Below are 2,662 nucleotides of genomic sequence, written 5' to 3'. Positions count from 1 at the left end.
GAGAGAGAGAGAGAGAGATTGCACACGTCCATCCATGCTGAAACAACGACCATATTTATTACATCACCAGTTCACCACACACAAATCAGGTGCCAACCAACACCACGTACAGCCAACTAAACTCGAGACCCCGATTGATTTTCCACTTTATTAGTTTTACCTAGCGGGACACACGAACAAGTAGGGTCGAACGTGGACGCACTGGCGAACGGAACAGAACGAGCTAACGGCACGGATGACCTACAGTAGCATGCATGGGACGTCTCGGCAGGACGGGGCGAGCGGGCGGACTAGCAGAGCCTCTCGCAGAAGCACTTGCGCTCGAAGTGCGGCGTGTGGCACTCGCCGGGGGAAGTTCTCGGTGCGGCAGACGGCGGCGCAGTTGCTGCTGCTGAGGCAGGCGCCCTTGAAGTTGTGGCTCTGCGACACGCAGTCCCGCGCCTCCGCCACCTTGGTCGTCGTCGCCCCCATCTCTGCATGCACATCAACCAAACCACGGTCAGCAGAGCATCATCATCGAGGGAACAAACCTACAGTAGAGCTCGGCAGCGCGACGTATCTGTGGCCACAAGGAGGACCAGCAGGAGGAGGGCGGAAGGGGCCCTGCGACGAGAGAGCGCCATCGGTCTGCTCTGGCTCACCCGAGACGACGTACTGGACCGAGCTATCCTACTGCTGCTACGTGGAACTGTGTGTTGTCTAGCTAGCAAAACGAATGGGCACCAGTGAGAAGCACAGTGTGCTCGCCTGGTGGGGTTTATATAGGCGGACGGCAGATTAGTGGGTGTTCAAGTTGTGGGCTTATTAACAAACGTAGTCTCCATCTGAATTTAATTGCTCACCTATACAGCCAACCATACTGCACACAGCAGTAGGGGAGTAGTCATTTCACGATTACTACCTTTATACTGAAGAGTAACATATATACGGTAATATGAAACACTTTATTTATTAAATTATAGACTCATATTGTCTTGATATGTGTGACGTTAGTAGTACCTAGATATGTTAGTACCACATGTTTCTTTTTCTTCATTTATTGTTTGCCGCATCATCTATTTTATCTAGCGCAGTGCCCACCGCATTCAATTGCTGCCCACCGACTCAGTTGTCATCTCCCCCGATCTCGGTACTGGCCCATTCCCTGTAGCCATTCAAGTCCATTAATTTCATTCCATTTACATGTAGAAACTGGTGGATGTGGACTGGGCGGCCATTTCACGGGCTGGATTTCCTTGCCGATGAATGGTCATCAAGGTCACATGCTGCTCGTCAGGCAGGCCGAGGACCTACAGGAGTACAGATTACAGCTGGATTCCATCCAAACTGATGAGTGGCCAACAACCTTTGAGGCGAGTGCGTATCCTATGCAACTGGTGCATCGCCGCACACCGAAAATCTATGATAATTTTTTCAAAAACTCTGAAATATTCTACTTCCTCCGTTTGCAAATACTTTTCATCACGTTTAGATACATCATTTTTTATTCATTTTGATGACAAGTATTTCCTGATGAAGAGAGTACTACATTAAAACAACAAACACGTAACATGTCACAAATTTCTGGTTACCATTTTAACTCACAGCTTCAAGTTTTTTATTTCAGCAATCATATCTGTAAGAAGTAAACAAAGACAGAGACAAGATTAACAGAGAAGTGCTAGAGTATAAAGAATCCAAGAGCATATATAAACCGCACACAAGACATGCATGAAGTTGGTAAGAAGAATAGGAAGATCTTTTGCGATGAGTATGTGTGCGAGCAATGTTTGTACAAAGCTAGAAAAATAATGTTTTTTACCACTAACTCCAAATAAAATGATGTTATAATCTTACCATGGCATCTCCATGGATGTTACCGTAGTTCAACACGTGCACTAGTGACACGTATTGACCATAATGTGGAGGAGTTTAATAATAGATATTGCAATTCTCAAGATTAGTAATAAATGAGATCAGATGATTTTTCTCCTGATAAGTTAATTCTGAACCATCGATGTAGTAGGCTATGTCTACCATCTTCCGCACATTCTTTAAAGAATGAAAATAAGTTGTCAATGGAATAAGCTGTCAACTATTTTGAAATAAACAATATAAATTAGTTAATAATTTTTTTATTTTAGAAAAGGAGGAAGACCACCGGCCTCTACATCTAGACGATGCATGCAGCTGCTTTATTAATTGTTCACACAATACCTTACATAGTAATACAACAGTAAGACTAAAGCCACCGTCTATGCAATATTGGTCGCTACTCCTATCCAATTGATGAAGGGATGCTAATAGTCTGGGCCTAATACCAAACAGACCTCGCAGCCAAACCTTATATCTAAGACCTGAGGTTCCATCCAGGACGCCTGCCGGGTATGAGGCCACTGCAGCCACCTACCATCAATCCATCTTCAGAGTTGTACTGCTGCATCTACCTTTCCTGGTCTAGCTGCCGTCGACGCCACCACGATGCCAGACCGCCTTACCCACTTGCGCGAGTCCATCTCGGTGCATCGGATGACGAGTCACCACAGCGCCATGCCTCCGAGACCCGCTGCCATCAATGAGTGAGATGACGCATCCCTCTACCAAAGAATCCGTCCTCTGGTCCCTCGATCACGTGTGTACCTCCAAGAATGACGCCCCTAGGGGGGATTAGTTAATAACTATG

General features: G+C 46.1%; 1 protein-coding gene across 1 annotated transcript; it reads right to left on the bottom strand.

Moving 5' to 3' along the window:
• Positions 1-35: 35 nt before the first annotated feature.
• On the bottom strand, positions 36-739 carry LOC123188115 (defensin-like protein CAL1). The gene is made up of 2 exons (XM_044600158.1): positions 560-739; positions 36-473 (listed from the first exon to the last, which is right to left on the bottom strand). Exons 1-2 carry the CDS (start codon positions 621-623, stop codon positions 241-243), a joined length of 297 nt encoding a protein of 98 aa, XP_044456093.1. The 5' UTR covers positions 624-739; the 3' UTR covers positions 36-240.
• Between the last annotated feature and the right edge of the window lie 1,923 nt (positions 740-2,662).

This window comes from Triticum aestivum, chromosome 1A (assembly GCF_018294505.1).
Source record: "Triticum aestivum cultivar Chinese Spring chromosome 1A, IWGSC CS RefSeq v2.1, whole genome shotgun sequence".
NCBI classification, from domain to species: domain Eukaryota; kingdom Viridiplantae; phylum Streptophyta; class Magnoliopsida; order Poales; family Poaceae; genus Triticum; species Triticum aestivum.
The sequence above is the reverse complement of the archived record's forward strand: the minus strand, read 5'-3'. Positions and strand labels throughout refer to the sequence as shown.

Coding starts and splice junctions, on each gene's coding strand:
- LOC123188115 (XM_044600158.1), bottom strand. CDS start 623: ATGGCGCTCTCTCGTCGCAGGGCCCCTTCCGCCCTCCTCCTGCTGGTC. Junction 474..559: donor GGTCCTCCTTGTGGCCACAG/ATACGTCGCGCT, acceptor ATGTGCATGCAG/AGATGGGGGCGACGACGACC.